Source organism: Podarcis liolepis (genome assembly GCF_965112155.1).
Source record: "Podarcis liolepis genome assembly, chromosome: 5".
Taxonomy (NCBI): Eukaryota; Metazoa; Chordata; class Lepidosauria; order Squamata; family Lacertidae; genus Podarcis; species Podarcis liolepis.
The window spans coordinates 48,778,796-48,798,172 of record NC_139556.1 but is presented as its reverse complement, the minus strand read 5'-3'; the positions used below and the strand labels follow the sequence as shown (position 1 = coordinate 48,798,172).

Genomic DNA, 19,377 nt, shown 5'->3' with positions numbered 1-19,377 from the left:
TAGTACAATCCACAACTGGAGAGCTGACCACTAAAGTCATAGAGCGTAAGTTGGCATTTAGAAACTTCTTTTGTGACCACACAGGGAAATTAGACACACACATTGAGTGAACTGAGCCACATTTAATTTAACACTACAAATCTACAGAAGGGAACCAAGGTCAACCTCAGACATCTCCCTCTGCTCTGACAGAGGGAGATCTGATTATTTCTGTGGCCCACAAGGAAGTTCCCTCAAGGGGCACAGGGTTGCTGGGTTCACTGGGTAAAAATACTGATGAATATTAACAGATAATAGTGGCATGCCTATTTCTTACCAATGCATATCAATGTTTCTCTTTCTTTGTGAACAGTTCCTTCTACTCCTCCTGGTGAGTCCTACTTTTTTTATTCCAAGTCTGAATCTTTCTCAATAGGAATGAAGTATGAAACATACATAGTGGGAAATTGATTAAGAATTGGGGGGGGGGGAGCTCTTAGGTGTTGTTACTAGTGCATATTTGAAAGTTTGAAAGCATTCGTGATATACGTTCCAAAGGTAACTGAGTCATTATTTCAAAACAAAGAAGAAATTGAACAGACTTTTGAATAAAGATTTTGGAAAACTGAATGGAATGTAAGCAGAATGTAAGCATAGGTCTGCATGCTTGAAACATCTTTTGTAACCACATAGGGAAATAAGATACACAGACTGGGCGGAATGAGCCACATTTAATTTAACACAACAGATCTGCCGAAGGGAACCAAAGTGCACAATACTATCTTCAAATAGCAAACAGGGTGAACCGACTCTGACCAGAATAAGAGACATCATTTCACCTTAAGCCCCATAACTTAGATGGGGTTTTACAGGTTGGCCTCAAAGGTACTCACAACTCGGAAGGCAAGGCTCAGAAAAGTACCTAAGGTTGCTCACCAAACCTTAGCTACCTGATAACTAATTAATTAACCTATTTAACAACAAAGTGATTTACAACCAATCAAACAGACAAGCAACTCTCATCCATGAGATGAAGTAAAACCAAGAGGAAAGAGAAATGCATTAAAAACATCCTGCATATAAGTTAAATAAGCAGGGAGACAAAATACAACCTTGTCGTACTCCTTTCCCAATTTTGAACCAATCAGTTGTTCCATATCCAGTTCTAACTGTAGCTTCTTGTCCTACATAGAGATTTCTCAGGAGACAGATGAGGTGATCAGGCACTCCCATGTCTTTAAGAACTTGCCATAGTTTGCTGTGGTCGACACAGTCAAAGGCTTTTGCATAGTCAATGAAGCAGAAGTAGATGTCTTTCTGGAACTCTCTAGCTTTCTCCATAATCCAGTGCATGTTTGCAATTTGGTCTCTGGTTCCTCTGCCTCTTCTAAATCCAGCTTGCTCTTCTGGGAGTTCTCGATCCACATACTGCGTGAGCCTTCCTTGTAGAATTTTAAGCATAACCTTGCTAGCGTGTGAAATGAGTGCAATTGTGCGGTAGTTGGAGCATTCTTTGGCACTGCCCTTCTTTGGGATTGGGATGTAGACTGATCTTCTCCAATCCTCTGGCCACTGCTGAGTTTTCCAAACTTGCTGGCATACTGAGTGTAACAGCATCATCTTTTAAAATTTTAAATAGTTCAGCTGGAATACTATCACTTCCACTGGCCTTGTTATTTGCAGTGCTTTCTAAGGCCCATTTGACTTCACTCTCCAGGATGTCTGGCTCAAGTTCAGCAACCACACTAACAGGGGTGTATGAGCCATTCATATCTTTCTAGTATAATTCCTCTGTGTATTCTTGCCACCTCTTCTTGATGTCTTCTGCTTCTGTTAGGTCCTTACCACTTTTGTCCTTTATTATAGTAATCTTTGTATGAAATGTTCCTTTCATATCTCCAATTTTCTTGAACAGGTCTCTGGTTCTTCCCATTCTGTTGTTTTCCTCTATTTCTTTGCATTGCTCGTTTAAGAAGGCCTTCTTGTCTCTCCTTGCTATTTTTTGGAAATCTGCATTCAATTTCCTGTATCTTTCACTATCTCCCTCGCATTTTGCTTGCCTTCTCTCCCCCGCTATTTGTAAGGCATCGTTGGACAGCCACTTCGCTTTCTTGCATTTCCTTTTCATTGGGATGGTTTTTGTTGCTGCCTCCTGTATAATGTTGCGAGCCTCCATCCGTAGTTCTTTAGTCACTCTGTCCACCAAATCTATTTCAGTGGACCTACTCTGAATATGACTAATGTTGGATATCACCTTCTGATGCAAAGATGAGAGTAAACAGGAACAAAATTAGGACAAAACTTGAAAAATTGTGATATCCTGGTTTATTTTAGTATGTGTAGAGCCAAAACACTGGATCCCAAGGGCCACACATCCTCTGTTTCATATAAGGATATTTACAATTTTCTTCAGAACAGCAGCTAACCTTGGTCAAGAGTCCTCCTATGTTTCTCTTCAGTGTTCTAAGGTTGTTAAAGTCTAAACACACTTAAGTCTCTGTTGCTTGTCCATTTATGAAAACATGCTGGGGTGGTAAAATGCTTGTTATTCAACTGAACTTTACTCCAAAAATATTGATCAAAGTTGCTTTTCTTATCAAATTCTTCCCTCACAGCTCCAGGGTTGACAACCAAACCCGTGTATAGTAAGTTTCCAATCAAAATCTTTATTGTTATACTTTGTCCAAAAAGGGTATGAATTAGAGAGAAACAAGTCTTCAACTGAATAATCAGACATTCAGTTGAAAATCTGTTGCCTTCTCTCTGTGTTCATACAGTTAAGAATAATGAATGCCCAGTGAAAAGGGCCCTCTTGAAATAGAAAACATCTCTGATCACAACTTGTTATGCTGTAAAAACACCATAATCTCTGATAACGGAAGGGCTTTACAGGCATTTGGACTTATGTCCACCGCCTTTCTCTTCTTCAAGGGAAGACAGAGGCAGCAGGGGTGATTTGAGAATAGCCCTCCCCTCAGGCTGTAGCAGGAGCAATGCAAAACAGGGCACCTCAGTCCCAATCTCTCTAGGCCAGCGATGGGACGCCTTTGGTTCTTCACTTAAAAGTCCTTGACTTGTAAATAAATAAATTACTTTTCTGATCTTCTGTATCTCTTCACTACATTTGCATGCAGAATTCAAGTATAAGATATAATTTTAACTCTTTTGTGTAACAAGTAGTTCATTTTTTAAAATGAACATAGTAGAATGTGGATATTTCAATTTGCTGACCAATGTTCATCTTTCTTTAGCAACAACTCTTCCTCCAGAAACCACTAGTGAGTACCTACCTTTTTGCATGTAATTTTGCCACAGTGAATAGCCAAGGGAATAATGTAGTTTCGGGCAGAAAATAGAGCATGGAATTAAAATGCAGTACCTTCTTACATCCCTTGTGATAATGGGATCTCAGGACCATCTGAGTACAATCGTGGTTGATGCTCTTTGGCGCTGAAAGAATGGAGCCAGAGCACAGTCATCTACGCAGCTTCCTAGTTGTCCCCATTCTCCTCCTTGCTCAGCTTTACAAAGCTAACACTGAGACTAAGAAGGAGGAATCTGACCAGCAGTACCACCTCCTGGACTTGCACATAGGATGCTGGGCAGGCAGGCAGGGGGTGCGGCTGACAGCAGAATGAGGTTGGTGGGGCAGTGCCCCATTTGCTTTCACAACTCAGCCTGACCCAAAGGTAGATGAATATTTGTTTTGACACAGAGTAGAAACAGAATAGGCTTTAAGCCTTTGAAAAATTGCATATGCAAACACACATACAACTGAAAGTATGGTCATCTTGCACTGGGATGTAAAGTTAACATTTTTGTTCCTTGCTTTCTGATCATCGCCTTCTGAGAAATCCTATATTACCAGCACCCTGAATTGGGTGTTCCCAATGTGCCTAGGTGAAATTTTGTCCTAGATGCCCAGGGTCTGAGGGAAGATCTAAAATGCAGTGCTAATGTTGCTGTAGAGGAGATTATCTCTACAATACCTTGCGCATAATGACAACTGAGCCTGGCTCTGCAAAATGTTCTGTCTGTGTTCTTCAGTGTGGTGGCATCCTCTTGGAACCATTTGGATATATCCATGGCCCTTTTTAAAAAATGAACATAGTACAATGTTGATATTTAAATTTGCTGACCAATGTTCATCTTTCTTTAGCAACAACTCTTCCTCCAGAAACCACTAGTGAGTACCTACCTTTTTGCATGTACCGGTAATTTTGCCACAGTGAGCAGCAAAAGGAATAATGTAGTTTCGGGCAGAAGATACAGCATGGAATTAAAATTCAGTGCCTTCTTACATCCTTTATAATAATGGCATCTCAGGACCATCTGAGCCAGTGTGGTGTACTGGTTAAGAGCGGTGGACTCGTAATCTCGTGAACTGGGTTCGCGTCCCCTCTCCTCCACATGCAGCTGCTGGGTGACCTTGGGCCAGTCACACTTCTTTGAAGTCTCTTAGCCTCACTCACCTCACAGAGTGTTTGTTGTGGGGAAGGAAGGGAAAGGAGAATGTTAGCTGCTTTGAGACTCCTTCGGGTAGTGATAAAGTGGGATATCAAATCCAAATCTATCTGAGTGCAATCGTGGTTGATGCTCTTTGGTGCTGAAAGAATGCAAAGCAGGAAGACCAAAAGCAGATGAAGCCAGAGCACAATCAACTAGGCAGCTTCCTACTTGTCCCCATTCTCCTCCTTGCACTTTCTCTCCAACCCCTCTTTCCACCCTTGGAGAGGGAGATCCAATGCCATTATTATTATTATTATTATTATTATTATTATTATTATTATTTACATTTCTTTATTATTATTTATACCTCGCCCATCTGGCTGGGTTTCCCCAGCCACTCTGGGCAGTTTCCAAAAAAAGATTAAAAATACATTAAACTTCCCTAAACAGGGCTGCCTCCAGATGTCTTCTAAACATCAGATAGTTGTTGATTTCCTTGATATCTGATGGGAAGGCGTTCCACAGGGTGGGCGCCACTACCAAGAAGACTCTCTGCCTGGTTCCCTGTAACTTGGCTTCTCGCAGTGAGGGAACCGCCAGAAGGCCCTCGGTGCTGGACCTCAGTGTCCGGGTAGAACGATGGGGGTGGAGACACTCCTTCAAATATACTGGACCGAGGCCATTTAGGGCTTTAAAGGTCAGCACCAACACTTTGAATTGTGCTTGGAAACGTACTGAGAGCCAATGTAGGTCTTTAAAGACCGGTGTTATGTGGTCTCGGCGGCCGCTCCCAGTCACCAGTCTAGCCTTACTCCCTTACTACCAGAGGGCCTTACTGCCCCAGGGGACTATAGGCTTGAAGGACAAGAGTACATATTGAATTTCTATTCCCTTCTTTTATTTGTCTTCTCATTCCACAACAATTCACCTTTCATTCATTCATAAGTAAATACTATATGTTAGATCATCTAATGGTCAAACAAAATTCACTGCCACAAAAATGGGGTTTCAATGTAATATAGTTCTTAATAATTTTTATTCCTTTCTTTTGCAAGAAACAACCACAGAACACATCTTGCAAGAAACAACTACAGAACACATTTTGCAAGAAACAACCACAGAACACATTGTTCCTAGTAAGAAGAATCTGCTAGCTATTTAAAAGCATTAGTACAATATACAGTTTTGATTTCATTTTACTGCACCATTTTTCTCTTACTCTGTTCCTTTGTTTTTCTTCACGAACTAGCTTCTGTCACCCCGGAAGCAACTACAGAAGCAACTACTGCTGCTGGTAAGAGTCCTCTGACTCCCAAACTAAAGTACTAAATCCTAATCCTGTGTATGTACACACAAATATCATAGAACAGGTTTCTCATGCAGAGCATCTGGACCTCAGTGTCCGGGTAGAACAATGGGGGTGGAGACACTCCTTCAAATATACTGGACCGAGGCCATTTAGGGCTTTAAAGGTCAACACCAACACTTTGAATTGTGCTCGGAAACGTACTGAGAGCCAATGTAGGTCTTTCAAGACCGGGGTTATGTGGTCTCGGCGGCCGCTCCCAGTCACCAGTCTAGCCTTACTCCCTGATCTGTTGATGGCAATCACAGACTGTCTGGAGAAGCAAGCACAAATCTCTTCCAGAGATTTCCTTGACTTCTATTTCATTTGTATCCCATTGTCTATGACTCTGTTCCTCAAGTCTGGTCTTGAAAAAAGCATGGTCACATCCACCTTGCTGAAACATCCTCCTTGAATATTTGCTGAAATATTCTCCTTGAATATGGGGCTAAGGTGTCATGCGAATAATTTATGTTAATGTGGTAGATGTTGGAGTCGCCTCTGCACAGGTTATTCAGTTCCTCTTAGTACCTGACTTCTAATCATTAGATTGTGGTGACTGTTGTTGCTATGACATACTCAAAGCTTAGGAACTGAAGTCTCTGCATAAGACTCAGCTGGCATGTAAGTGTAATTAGTGGAGCAACTTTTCCAACCAGAAACCACAGAACCTCTGCCAATGATAAGACTGAATCCTTCTCTGAATAGGCGAGAAGTATGAAAGATACCTAGTAGAAATTCCATTCAGAATTGGGGGAAAGAGCTCTTAGGTGTGGTTGCTAGTACATATTTGACAGTCTGAAAGTATTAGTGATACATCTTCCAAAGGTAACTGAGTCAATATTTCAAAACAAGGAAGAAACTGAACCAACTTTTGAAAAAGAGTTTGGAAAATTGAATGGAAATTGTGTGTGTGTGTGTGTGTGTGTGTGTAACTAGAAGCAATAGGTATCTTGTACTGAGCTGTATTTGAAAGCATGTCCAGTGCAAGTAGATAAATAGGTACCACTCCAGCGGGAAGGTAAACGCGTTTCCGAGCGCTGCTCTGGTTCACCATGATTCACTTAATCTGGTGGCCACATGATCCGGAAGCTGTCTGCAGACAAACACCAACTCCCTTAGCCTACAGAGTGAGATGAGCGCGCAAACCAGGAGTCGTCCACGACTGGACCTAATGGTCAGGGGTACCTTTGCCTTTTACTGAGCTGTATTAGGCATGGCATAGCAACCTGGATTTGGGTGACAGCTTTATTCCCCATTTCCTTTCTCCGAGGGACAAATTATTACCAGCTTTTTATAAATCTTCCATTTCTAGCCTGATGCAGTAGTGCTGAGGCTAGATGTTTCTTGGGTTTGGTGGTCCACTGAAAAATATCCAGTGTTAGTTACACTGAGTAGTAAACCTTCAGGCCCTTACTACAAGGATTGCCTCTTGTGCCACAGATCCTTTCCCCAAAGATTCTTGGGAATTTTAGCTTGTTAAGGGTGCTGAGAACTGTTAGGAGGCCCTCATCGCCCTCTCAGAGCTACAGTTGTCAGAGTTCCATGGAGAGAAGGTCTGGTTGTTCAATGTTTGGCTTAATATTAACACATTCTACCACAATCTGATGGATTCTGTTCTTTCTTACTAGTTCTATCCACAACTGGAGAACCGACCACTATAGTCACACAGTGTAAGTCTGCATGTAGAAACTTCTTTTGTGACTACACAGGGAAATAAGACACACAGATTGGGTGAACTAGGCCACATTTAATTTAACACTACAAATCTACAGAAGGGAATCAAGGTCAACCTCAGACATCTCCCTCTGCTATGACAGAGGGAGATCTGATTATTTCTGTGGCCCACAAGGAAGTTCCCTTAAGGGGCACCGGGTTGCTGGGTTCACTGGGTGAAAATACTGATGAATATTAACAGATAATAGTGGCATGCCTATTACTTACCAATGCATATCAATGTTTCTCTTTCTTTGTGAACAGCTTCTTCTACTCCTCCTGGTGAGTCCTACTTTTTTTATTCCAAATCTTAATCTTTCTCAATAGGCATGAAGTATGAAAGATACATAGTGTGAAATCAATTAAGAATGAGGGGGGGGGCACTTAGGTGTGGTTGTTAGTACATATTTGAAAGTCTGAAAGTATTAGTGATGCATGTTCCAAAGGTAACTGAGTCATTATTTCAAAACAAGGAAGAAATTGAACCGACTTTTGAAAAACAGTTTGGAAAATTGAATGGAAATTTTGTTTGTGTATGTGTGTGTTTGTGTGTAAGTAACTGGAAGCAATATATATCTTGTAGTGAGCTGTATTAGGCATGGCACAGCAACCTGGCTTTTGGTTACAACTTTGTTCCCCATTTCTTTTCTTCTAGGAACAAACTACCACCAGCTTTTTAGAAATCTTCCATTTCTATCCTGATGCAGTAGTGCTGAAGCTAGATGCTTCTTGGATTTGGTGGTCCACTAAAATATATCCAGTGTTAGTTATACTGAGTAGTATACCTTCAGGCCCTTACTACAAGGATTGCCACTTGTGCCACAGATCCTTTCCCCAAAGATTCTTGGGAATTTTAGCTTGTTAAGGGTGTGGAGAATTGTTAGGAGGCCCTCATTGCCCTCTCAGAGCTACAGTTGTCAGAGTTCCATGGAGAGAATGCCTGGTTGTTCAATGTTTGGCTTAATATTAACACATTCTACCACAATCTGATGGATTCTGTTCTTTCTTACTAGTTCAATCCACAACTGGAGAACCGACCACTATAGTCACACAGTGTAAGTCTGCATTTAGAAACTTCTTTTGTGACCACACAGGGAAATAAGACACACAGATTGGGTGAACTGAGACACATTTAATTTAACACTACAAATCTACAGAAGGGAATCAAGGTCAACCTCAGACATCTACCTCTGCTCTGACAGAGGGAGATCTGATTATTTCTGTGGCCCACAAGGAAGTTCCCTCTAGGGGCACAGGGTTGCTGGGTTCACTGGGTAAAAATACTGATCCCTTGATAGACGCCCCGGGCACCCCCGATTCCTCTCCACTGGCGGTGCTGGCGGCAGCAGTCCTGGGAGCCCGGGAGTCGGCCAGACAGAGCCTTTTACTCTGGCTGACTTCAGGAGCTCTTTTCTGCTGTTGCAGCCGCCATGCTGCCTTGCCGGAACTCTCTTGGGTAAAAATACTGATGAATATTAACAGATAATAGTGGCAAGCCTATTACTTACCAATGCATATCAATGTTCCTCTTTCTTTGTGAACAGCTCCTTCTACTCCTACTGGTGAGTCCTAGTTTTTCATTACAAGGCTGAATCTTTCTCAATAGGCATGAAGTATGAAAGATAAATAGTGGGAAATTGATTAAGGATGGGGGGGGTGGAGCTCTTAGGTGGGTTTTACAGGTTGGCCTCAAAGGTACTTCTTATTCTGTCAGTGGGTCTCACAACTCAGAAGGCAAGGCTCAGAAAAGTACCTAAGGGTGCTCACCAAGCCTTAACTACCTGATAACTAATTAATTAACCTATTTAACAACAAAGTGATTTACAACCAACCAAACAGACAAGCAACTCTCACCCATGAGATGAAGTAAAACCAAGAGGAAAGAGGAATGTATTAAAACATCCGGCCCACAAATATATTAGTAATTTAATAGGGGCAAGGATATTGGAGGCCTCCAGCTTCAACCTAAAAGGGCCAATTATTTATTAATAACAAAAGGAGAGAGTTAATGCAATCAAGTTGGGGGAGGGAGGGAGGAAGAGTTTAAATTAAGCTGGATTTCATTTCAGATTTCTCTGTACAAAATTCTATTTTGGCTTACATGCACAAAATATTGTGTTTTCTAGTATGTGGTGGCTATCTCTCCCTTCCAAATGGATCTATCTCTGGACCATATTATCCTGGAAACGGTGCCATTATACAATGTAGCTGGGAAATTCAAGTGAGCCCTGATAGACAAATAGTTCTCCAGTTTTCTTATATTAGGTAAGTGTAAGGAACTGAATGTTTTTCCATTTTCCACAGGCACCTGCACATGATGTTAATTCATGGTTTTGTCATTACCTGAAGACTTTAATAGGTTATGGATGACTGTTCTTCTCTGTGCTTGAAAGGATAGATGTGTTGAGGTGTTTGCCTGAATTTGTAAGCACCAGACTTTGTAGGGAGGTCAGAATGTTTATGCAAGCCCTGACCTTAACCTGGCTGTCTGCTTTGCTCCTTCCCTCTCAGCCTCCAACCTTCTCTGTGTCGCACAGGGAGGGTCTGCATAGAATTTCTACTTGTATTCACTTGAACACAAGAAGAACTCTCTGCATGAGGGACCCTGATTCTATCCAACAAACTTAGCATGTGATAGCCATCAGATTAAATACTGCTAACTGATCATGTGGTTCTGCCCTACACGAGATGAAATCCCATACAAATTAAAAACCTTCCAAAGAAAATACATCATAAACACATTTTTATTACAAACTCTACAAGTGGTAGATATTGGCCCTTTCCTGAAAACAAAAGGGTCCACTTTTTAATGCTTTCTTAGGAAATATGAAGGACAGGCCCTTTCACTGAGGCATTGAAAGATGAGTAAAAAAGACAAGTATTTTGTGAATCTTGTCTTTAAAGCAAATTATGCTGTTCCAGCCAGAGGAGACATCATTCAATAGCAAAGTGGTTAAATTGTATGCATATATATTTGAATTCTTTGAATAAATTTGTAAATTTGAATATTTGAATTCTGGGCATTTTCAGGAGCAAGGCTGGGAAAGACCTATAACTGTGACACTGGAAAGCCATTGCCAGGTGGAGCAGACTGTACTGGACGTAATGGGCCAGAGGTCTGACATGACCTTGATATGTCCATAGGCATGCCACTCTTTTAGGTTGAGCTAATCTGGGATACATCTGAGAGCCTCATCAGCCACCTAGCTTATCACTCAGCTGACATTTACTGAACCATCTCCATAGTATCATAGATGTAGGGTGGGGTTCTCACAGGCAGAACCAATCATAACATTACTTTAATATGTTCGGAATTCAGGTCAGCTCCACTGAATCTATGTATTTACCTTTATATTTTGGCATATGTGTCACCAAAGAGAGAATCAAAGGGTGCTTGAATGTTCAATGTGGCATCTTTGCTCCTCATATGTACATGTAATTTGCAGTGTCCAAACATTGTCATTGTCATCAAAATGCCAGCCCATATCTGCCCCCTCCTGGATTTATTATTTCCAGGGAAACCCTGATAAGTAAAGAACGACAACGCTATTGTCAGTGAATCATTTGTGATAGTGACCCATTATGAAATTGAACCCCCATATATAAGCAACCTATGTAACTTTTCTTTACTTAATGTGAAAATCTGATGTATGAAATGATGGCATAATTTTATACACAAAGAGTGACTTGCTGACCTACCTTTATACAGTCTGGACTGCAATAAAGAATATATTGTGATCTTCGATGGGTACCCGTATGCCTCCACTATTCTTGGAAGAACTTGCTCTGGCATCTATCTCAACTATACCTACACATCAACCTCCAACACAATGACTATTCTGCTGCACAGAGATTCATATTACTCAGGAAATGGGTTTTATGCTTCTTACTATTCTATTCCACTAAGTAAGAGTTATCTATTTATCTAGTTCTAGGACATTTCTAGTATCTATTGTGTTAGATTAATGTTGTTCTGCTTTGAGGATGCAATGTAAGCTGAAAATCAGCATATGTCTTGGCAGAGATGGGGAACTTGTGGTTCTCCAGATGGTCTTAGACTCCAACTGCCATCAATCCCTGCCAGCATAGACAAAGATCAGGGATGGTGTGAGTTGTGATCTAGCAACATTGGGAGGGCCACAGGCTCCTCACCCTTTGTCTAGGATCATACCAACGTACAAACCCATAGACTGGTCGGATTATGGCACAGTTTCTGTGACCTATCCAGAGATGAATATGATATTTACTTTGCTTAAGTTTCCTGTTTGCATGAATGATATCAGTTTGCAGTTGGATAGATCAAAGGTATTTTTCCTGTGAGGGACCAAAGTAAGATCTGAATGCACAATTTTCGGCCATGTTAAAATTTCTAGCCCTTTGACATGCACACTTTGAATAATAAGGCAATGCTTCACTTTAGCAACAACTGAAGCAGCATCTCCCCACTGACACCTTTTTTTGTTAATGTTGTAGGAGAATATTTTATTCCACCAGGCTTTTTGTATGTTTTAAGCATCCTGATTTACTTGCATTTCACTTTAAATGTTCTCCCTTTAATTATATTGATTTTTTTTGCTGTATAAATAAGGCGTGTGCACGCACACACACGCACACAAACACACTGGTAACTTTTGCCAATGAAGAATAGCTGCCATATGTTCCTAGGTTATTGGATATATTAGTGCTAGGATCTTAACATCAGTGTAATAGTACTTTTATTGTACTATTTGTTTACCTAAATAGGAATAGAAACAACTACTGAACCACCTCTCAATGAATCAACAGCTGGTAAGACCTTGTTCTTTTTCTTTTATGTCATTCATTTTAAATGCTCTCCCTTTAACTGTATTCTTGTATGATTAATGTGTGTGTGTTTGTGTGTGTGCACGCACACACACACACACACACACTGACGACCAGTCAATGAAAAATATCTGCAATATATTACTAGGTTACTGGATAGATGACTGCTGGGATCTTGATATCTTCAGTGGAATATCTGTACTATTTATTTTGGTTCCTTTAATAGACTTAACATTTGAATCAAGTGCTAGTGAAGCAACAACTGATAAGATGTTTTTCCTTTTCTTCTGTGTCTTTTGTTAGGTAATAAGGCAAATGGTTAAACATGACACTCAAAGAAACTAGATGCTTCTTTTCACAGATGTGTGATTTAGGCATCTCTGAGCTTGCAGAGGATTGCATGCTCAAGATCCAGGGAAGCTGTTCTTCACCACCACTTGGTTTCTGCTATCTTCTCTCTGTTGTGGAAAAGAAGCAGTAGATTTTACTCCTCAGGGAATGGCATTAGATTACACAGTAGAGGCACTCTGAAAAGAACATCTTTCATATACTTAAATCCCAACAAACTGGAGTATAAGCAACACTGTTTGTTTGTATAATGGTCTTTCTCATGGTGGAAGGGTGTAGCAGGTGAGGGCACAGAACTCAATGTTGTGACTACAGTTTCCCAACTTTTTACCATTTAAATGCTAATTAGACACAAATTGATCTCCCTTTTGTTTTGTTTTTCATTTGTACAGCTCTTCCTACAAGTTTAGCACCAGTTCCTACAAGAAGTAAGTTCCATTTTCTCCTTAAAACATGCATGTGAGAATCGCAGATTTTGCTGATTTGGGTTGCCTAGCTGAAAAGTCTCTGTGTTAAAAGGAAATAGTGAAACTGAGTATTCCCTCCCAAATACTTCAAATTTCTGAAAATGTGGTAAAGCTGTTCCATGGCAGCTTCATTATGAGCTCAAACAAGCCCCCACTTGCCTGACATATCATTCACCAAGGTTGCCCCTACTCATAAGTAAAATGTAAAAAACATTACACTATTTAATATGGTTTCTATGTGCCCTCATTCAGCGCTTTCGTGTTCTGGAGAATACATGCTTGCACGCATCAGCAGGGACTATCTTGGGTTGCTGGGCTACAATGCAAGCGAAGTATCCCTGAATACTTCAGACCCCTTCTGCACACCTCAGATTACTCAAGACTATGTGGTCTTCGAGATACCATATAGTGGGTGTGGCACAGTAAGAAAGGTAAGACAATGAGTTCTTAAAAATATTGTCAGTATCCAATGCACTTGTTCTGTTTGTGCAAGGATTTTTGCATGTGCTATGGAACTTCTCCTCTATCCTCTCCCTGCACATCTCACACCCTCCTCAAATCTATTTCAGGGTTGTTGGAAACCCCAGAAGAGATTTAAGGGGCTGTGGTCAAAGGAGGGGATAAAGTTCTGCTGCACAAGCTTAAATCCTTGCAATGATGGAACTAGTTACTCAGTACCACGTTGGGTACTGCACATTATCTGTTATCTGGTTCTTATCTTTGTAACATTACCCTGCTGTTTAAAGTTTGGAAAAGTATTTCACCCACCTTTTGGCTATAACATCTGAATGATCTGGCTTAGAGAGAGCCTTGGGAAATCCATGCTGCCTCTTCTCCACTCTGCCATGGAGCCAGTTTCCTCTTCTTCTTTCAACTATATTTCTAGGAAATGTCAGCGCTGCCCTTCATAGATTTTGACACCATTGAACAATGTGTTCAATTCAGACGTGAAACTACCAATTTCAGAACTTGGGTTAAATAGCAAGTGTCAGCAGTATGCCACACCATTTAAAGCAGACCGTATTGTGGGTAATTCCTGACATTTCTGTTAATCATAGGAAATAAAGGAGTGGGGAAATTGCTCAAGAAAGAGTAAGTGGTATAAGGCGGGGGAAAGCGTTATGCTCCTGAGATTGTCCTCCACTTTTAGAAAGCCAGTAAATTAGAGGTAGCATTATGATCACACTGCCTGGCCCTTTGAATGCTTTGCATTATGCTCAGCTTTTTCACTTCTGAGGACAAAACCCGTCATGTTAATACACACAAACTAACAAATAAACTCAGTTATTCTTAAAGAAACCCATAGCATTTTAAAGATAAATGTCATAAAAGTCAGATATTTGTTGGTATATTAATTTGAATTAAAAGATGTAGCAATTTTTCTGCACATTTCTGTGTTTCTCTTCTCAACTACTGAATGCATTTTATACTTTTATCTTTCTTAACTTTTTCAGTGAGAATACAATAAAATTCCAGATCATATAAGGTGTTTTTTTTAATGGTAATAAGTCTGAAATATCAGCACATTCTAAAGTGGTTAAGTATATTGGGTGTGTTTTATATGACAGGTCCTAATTTACACATATTATTGACCTAGATCTTTCTCCCCTGTCCTTTAGCAGTCAAAGAATGACACCATCACCTATTCCAACATAATCAAGACATTAGCCGCTGGTTATATCATTACAAGAAGGAAAAACTTCCAATTTCATATTATGTGTGAAATGAACGCAATGACTGTTGTAGAGACGATGTTTGTTGCCCAAAATTCCATTGACATTACTGAAAGAAAACTTGGCAAATACAGTGTGGCACTTTCGTTCTATGAATCATCATCCTTCAACGTTTCAGTTCGCAGTTTTCCATACTTCGTGTACCTCAACCAGGTTCTCTATCTCCAAGCAACTCTCAACAGCTCTGATCCGAACTTAGTACTATTTCTAGACACATGTATAGCATCTCCATACGCTGGTGACTTCACAACTCTGACCTATGACTTAATCAAGAATGGGTGAGTATATTTTAGATAAGCATGTTTAGATATCCACTTAGAAGAAGGGCTTTCCTTTTGGCTTATATGACAGCAGAGTTAATACTAACCATGCAATGCCATTCACACTCACCTGGAATAAACCATACTGAGCTCAATTGGATTTCTGCATAGGCGCATATAGGATTGTACTTAAAGGTTTCTTTGTGGTATGAACAAGTGGAGTTGCTTTACTCTCAAACTGACTCTGAAATTCACTTTTTAATTCTGACATCATATTTCTTAAGAAAATCTATAAAAGAGTTGCAGAGCCTACTTGCTATTACTTGTTCCTGAAAATAATAATAAACATGGTTGTGTGCTGCTAACTCATTGTGTCATCAGTCAAAGAGTCTTAGACAAAAGCAGGGGAGGCAAATACTTGTTATCACAATGGCCAGCCTGCATGCAGGACCTCTTCCCAATTGCTTCCCAGTAACTGGTATTCAGAAGCATACTGTCTTTGACAATGGAGGCAAAGCAGAGCCATCATCACTAGTACCTTGATAGTTGAATCCTCCGCAAACATCTTATGGGGGTGAATCCCAAAGTTTAACAATGTGCTGTGCTGTGTGAAGTACTTTCCTTTGTCTGCTCAGAATTTTCTAACTTGAAGTTTCGTCAGATGGGCCCAAGTTCTGGTATTTTGAGTGACTGCTTTCACATACGCTGAGTCTATCTTCCATTTTATTCTCTGAAATCCACCATCCACTTATTGATATTTCTTCTCATCCTTCTCCAGCATGGTCTTTAGTCACCAAAGATAACATACTTCAGAACTCCATAAAGGATTCATCTAAAGTAATTATGTAAACAAACTTGGTTCTTTTATTTTCAGATGTGTGCGAGACCCAACCTTCTTAAATCTGAGTGAACTCGGATTTAACTCAAGCAACAATCAAGTTCGTTTCAAGTTCAACTCTTTTAAGTTTCTTTATGAACATAATCAAATTTATCTGCAATGCAAACTAGTAGTATGTAAGGCATATGATTACTCATCCCGATGCTACCAGGGATGTTTAACTAGAAGGAAGAGGAATACAGATGATCTTCAGGGTAAAGTGGATGTGGTTGTGGGACCAGTCAAACTGCAGAAAGAAACCACTGAAGACAAAGGACAGGGTAACTTTTATTTTTGATTCCTTTTTTTGCTACTTTTTTCTGATGATTGCAGGCCAGGATTGAAATAAATGCATGGACACATTTGCTGCGTTGAATAACTACCATTTTATTGAACATTAAACCAAATTTGCAGAGGGAAACTATAGGTGTGGGAATGAACAAATCAGGAAATCACGTAGGTATAAGACAAACCAATCCCTTGCTGGGTCAATGGTAAACCATTTTGTTTACTCCTTACCCCAGCCACACCCTGACGGTGAGTTGGGAGGCCTGCATTCACCACCACCCCTTTGGGCCCCCAAACTCCAGGTGGATGAGGCTAGTTGACTTCAGAAGAAGTCTCTATCCTATCTCCAAGCCCTGCAGGCCTCAGAAACAAACAGTCACCCCAAATGGAGCCTAAAGGGATCACCAAGCTACCCTATCAAGTTCCCCTTGTGGCACCTATGTGCCAAAGTGACCAGATTATCTTAAGAAAAAACAACACTCAAATGGTCAGATTAACCTGTAACGCAAGCAGAACCTATAACGCAAGCAAGTCAAGAGCCAGATGAACCTGTCAGCCAGAATAGCCTAGTATTAAGGCACTGCACCTAAACCGTCTCCCATCCCACTGGCATAGGCAAAAACTCCAGCTGCAGAACAAGGCAGGTGGGCTCAAAAATCCTACTTGGCCCTGAAGCAAATCATACTGTGATGGAGGTTGGGAGAGAGGGTGGGTGCCAGATAAAACAGAGGGGGAAGGGGAGGGTAGGTGGGCTTTTAAAAGGCTCTGTCACTCCCCCCCCCCCGAGTGCTGTCATGCTATGGTACAACTTGAGACTCGGATGTAAACTCCCCCCTGCCGCCCAAAGCAATCTGGGCAGTGGAATAATGATTTTCAAAATATATTCTGAAGTATCTTGAAATAATAATTACTCAAGAACAAAGTGTTGTTAAAATATTCTACTACTTTGTTCAAATAATATTAAAACCAGTATTTATTCCCATTTTGCCTGGCAAAAGCATAGTAACATCACACAATGAAATCTCATTCTGCGTTGCTTCCACTCTTCGGGTAACATTTCCCTAATGGGCAACTTTTTGAGACTCACATGCCACTGATGCATGGAAAGATAATGTAAAGATGGGCAGAATAAAGAATTTGACTCTTACGTTTGGAACATAGGATGCTGCCTTAGACAAAGCCAGGCAATTGGTCAATCTAACTCAGAGTTCTCTAGATGGACTCACAGTGACTCTCCAGGGCTTCAGACAGAGGTCTTCTCCAGCCCTACCCAAAGATGCCAGGAATTTGACCTGAGCCTTCTGCCTTCAAAGCAGTTGTTGCCTTTCAAAGATGAACCTGCCCTCTAACAAAACTAATATATATACATTTAGATAAAGGTACAAAGTGTTTTCCTTGTATGTTTATATTGCTATAACTTGCCCAGGGATCTTATGGTGAAGAACAGGTAAGAAATCTGATACATACATACATACAAACATTATCTGAAAAATTGTTCCAAACTGTGTTTTTTTATTCTATTTACAGAACTGGCTAAGAGTGTGGAACTAGAAAAGAAAGAAGCTCTCAGCCCACTTACTGTTACAACTGTACTTTTGGCAGCCATGGTCTTTGTTCTGTCTGGCTTACTTATAAGCAGCAAACTGAGAAGGAAAAACTATCACCAAATCTACTGATACCAATGCGTCAGCAAGATATACATTCAGCACTTCCTACACAAAAACAAAAACTGCATCTTTAGCATGTATTTCTGAAACTTAAATCCATAGACAGGCACATCTATAGTTGGGCATGTTTACTGGTAGATTAAAACACAGCCCTGTTCAATCAAAGTACCAGGATCAAATATGTATTCTGATCAAAATCATTGCCTATATCCAGCTATTTTGACTTAATGGCATTGTGGAATTGCTCTCATTCTCCTTTTAAACATTCCCCCCATCTTCTATGGATATAGTTAAGTTCCATTGTACTTCCAAAAACCATTCTACATATACATATTATACATGCCAACTTCATATGTCTGAGATGCATCAGGACTATATTTCAAAGGAGGATTTGTTGCGACTCTTCAGTTTAGGAGCTGAAGGGCAAATTGCTGAAGTTTACTGGAATAATTGGAAACAGACATAGGAAATGTGCTTCATAATACATAGCTGAACATGCTCCTGCTATGTCATTTTGAAATGATAAGTTTGATATTCTCTTTTGACTAGTGTGGAATCTCTGTCACAAATGTACACAAGCAGTTTGGCTTATGGCCTGATTCACCAGCCAGTTCAGTCAGAGAATTTCATGTTCAGTTCAATTCATCTTACAATTACCGCAATTTTCGCTCTATAAGACGCACCAGACCACAAGACGCACCAAGTTTTTGGAGGAGGAAAACAAGAAAAAAAATATTCTGAATCTCAGAAGCCAGAACAGCAAGAGGGATCGCTGTGCAGTGAAAGCAGCAATCCCTCTTGCTGTTCTGGCTTCTGGGATAGCTGCGCAGCCTGCATTCGCTCCATAAGACGCACACACATTTCCCCTTACTTTTTAGGAGGGAAAAAGTGAGTCTTATAGAGCAAAAAATATGGTAGTTTAAATCCTAGGATGTTTTTGTTAATTACTTAATCAAAGGATCTCACAATCCAACTTTTCTCTGTCACTATTCCATTATGCTATTTCTGCTTCTTTTAAAAAGCAAACTACTGCTTTGCCCCATTGTGCTTTGGGAGAAATTTCAGATGACCACGTTACTCTTTCACGTGGCAATTCATGTTGTCAAATTGATGCAAACAACAAGCCCATCATTTGTAGGAAGCATAAAACAGATTCAAGGTTTGTTGTTGCATTTTGCTAACTGAAGGTAAAGAGGCATTCGGAGTCCACATGGTGACTGACAGAATAACAAGAACAGAATTACAATCTCAAGCAATTCCCAAGGAAAGGGTGGCCCATAAAACTGAACAGATAGTAATAGGGTTTTATGATGTATTCAGGAATAGAAAAATCTGTTTCATCAATGTAATGCCAAATTATATGAAGTTGCATTCTGCTGCCAACTACTTTGCAATAAAATTACTACATCTTTGCAAGTTACCTGTGTTCACTGTTTATTGTCTCA

General features: G+C 40.4%; 2 protein-coding genes across 2 annotated transcripts in view; both read left to right on the top strand.

Moving 5' to 3' along the window:
• DMBT1 (deleted in malignant brain tumors 1) overlaps positions 1-19,377 on the top strand; it is a 152,996-nt gene that overhangs the window by 20,729 nt on the left and 112,890 nt on the right. The gene's annotated exons all lie outside the window — the stretch shown is intronic.
• LOC310708182 (scavenger receptor cysteine-rich domain-containing protein DMBT1-like) lies at positions 518-19,352 on the top strand. The gene is made up of 10 exons (XM_083506188.1): positions 518-864; positions 9,185-9,754; positions 11,199-11,395; positions 12,233-12,277; positions 13,033-13,068; positions 13,360-13,538; positions 14,727-15,118; positions 15,975-16,258; positions 17,793-18,590; positions 18,851-19,352. Exons 2-9 carry the CDS (start codon positions 9,591-9,593, stop codon positions 17,939-17,941), a joined length of 1,446 nt encoding a protein of 481 aa, XP_083362314.1. The 5' UTR covers positions 518-864; positions 9,185-9,590; the 3' UTR covers positions 17,942-18,590; positions 18,851-19,352.

Bases quoted from the DNA above. Each gene is read 5' to 3' on its own strand.
- LOC310708182 (XM_083506188.1), top strand. From the start codon at position 9,591: ATGCACAAAATATTGTGTTTTCTAGTATGTGGTGGCTATCTCTCCCTT. The intron at 9,755-11,198 runs GTAAGTGTAAGG...ACCTTTATACAG, and splicing joins CTCCAGTTTTCTTATATTAG to TCTGGACTGCAATAAAGAAT. The intron at 11,396-12,232 runs GTAAGAGTTATC...TTACCTAAATAG, and splicing joins TTACTATTCTATTCCACTAA to GAATAGAAACAACTACTGAA.